This window comes from Etheostoma cragini, unplaced genomic scaffold, assembly GCF_013103735.1.
Source record: "Etheostoma cragini isolate CJK2018 unplaced genomic scaffold, CSU_Ecrag_1.0 ScbMSFa_4590, whole genome shotgun sequence".
NCBI lineage: Eukaryota > Metazoa > Chordata > Actinopteri > Perciformes > Percidae > Etheostoma > Etheostoma cragini.
Genome location: NW_023268978.1, coordinates 1 through 1,046, shown reverse-complemented (window position 1 = coordinate 1,046; position 1,046 = coordinate 1). Strand labels below are relative to the sequence as shown.

The window sequence follows — 1,046 nt, the reverse complement described above, 5'->3', positions numbered from 1 at the left end:
CTCTACCTGTAGAGTTGCAGCTCACCTGTCTCTCTCTCTCTACCTGTAGAGTTCTAGCTCACCTGTCTCTCTCTCTCTACCTGTAGAGTTGCAGCTCACCTGTCTCTCTCTCTCTTGTGTTTTCGGGTGTGCCGGTCCATAAGACTCGTTTTACTGCGACTCTTCTTCCACGAGTAGTAGAACCGAACCAGACTGGCCATCGACTTATCAGGTAGCTGGACCAGCAGAGACATGCGTTAGCGACACAGAGACACACGTAGCAGGAAATCAAATAGTTTTCTTCCTCACGGTTTATATCTGTAGATATATCTATCTGTAGACAACATATGTACAGATATCTATCTACAGATATCTATCTATAGATAGATATACCTACAGATAGATATCTATCTATAGATAGATATCTATCTGCATTTGAAATTGGAAAGCTAGCGTTGGCTAACGAGCAGCAGCCAAACACTGAGCCGATGAGGTGTTTCCATGGTAACGCACCATCTGCTGGATGCGGTGGAAGCTCTTGCCGTGGAAGCTGAAGGCCTGTTCAAACAGGACGCGGTCCTCCACCGTCCACTCATCTGGGAACGGGGTGAAGTTGGGCAGGTCGGCCAGAGACTTCTCTATGTTGTGTTTATGCCAGAAGAGCATCCCCAGAGCCTGAAGACAGACAGGGAGACAGACAGGGAGAGGGAGACAGGAAGAGAGAGAGAGACACATACACACAGAGACAAACATACACAGAGACAGACACACTCTTAGTAGTTTGATTGAGTTCTAGTTATCCTCTAAGTTATACTCTGCGTCAGGTAATATGACTCACCTGCTCCATGTTGTAGCCGTGTTTCTCTTTGGCGAGGGCGATGTACTCGTCCACTACAACACAAAACGATCTGTTAAATCTGCTCTTTCTTACACTGAGTCTGGTTCATAGAGCTGCTGGTGTTATCTGTTAAACGTGATGTTTCTTACATTGAGTCTGATTCAGACAGCTGCTGGTGTTATCTGTTAAACGTGATGTTTCTTACACTGAGTCTGATTCAGACAGCTGC

General features: G+C 46.1%; 1 protein-coding gene across 2 annotated transcripts; it reads right to left on the bottom strand.

The window, feature by feature from the left end:
* Positions 1–47: 47 nt before the first annotated feature.
* On the bottom strand, positions 48–1,025 carry LOC117941185 (REST corepressor 1-like). 2 transcript variants are annotated; one of them, XM_034866275.1, is made up of 4 exons: positions 967–1,025; positions 818–870; positions 493–654; positions 48–215 (listed from the first exon to the last, which is right to left on the bottom strand). In XM_034866275.1, exons 2-4 carry the CDS (start codon positions 824–826, stop codon positions 96–98), a joined length of 291 nt encoding a protein of 96 aa, XP_034722166.1. In that variant the 5' UTR covers positions 827–870; positions 967–1,025; the 3' UTR covers positions 48–95. The 2 variants fall into 2 exon arrangements, with proteins under 2 accessions (XP_034722166.1, XP_034722165.1); XM_034866274.1 differs by lacking the exon at positions 967–1,025 and adding an exon at positions 911–931.
* Between the last annotated feature and the right edge of the window lie 21 nt (positions 1,026–1,046).

What these genes read in the sequence shown, in the direction of transcription:
- LOC117941185 (XM_034866274.1), bottom strand. An exon ending in ACGGCTACAACATGGAGCAG is followed by an intron (nt 655 to 817) that starts GTGAGTCATATT and finishes GTCTGTCTTCAG; the next exon opens with GCTCTGGGGATGCTCTTCTG. An exon ending in TCCACCGCATCCAGCAGATG is followed by an intron (nt 216 to 492) that starts GTGCGTTACCAT and finishes CTGCTGGTCCAG; the next exon opens with CTACCTGATAAGTCGATGGC.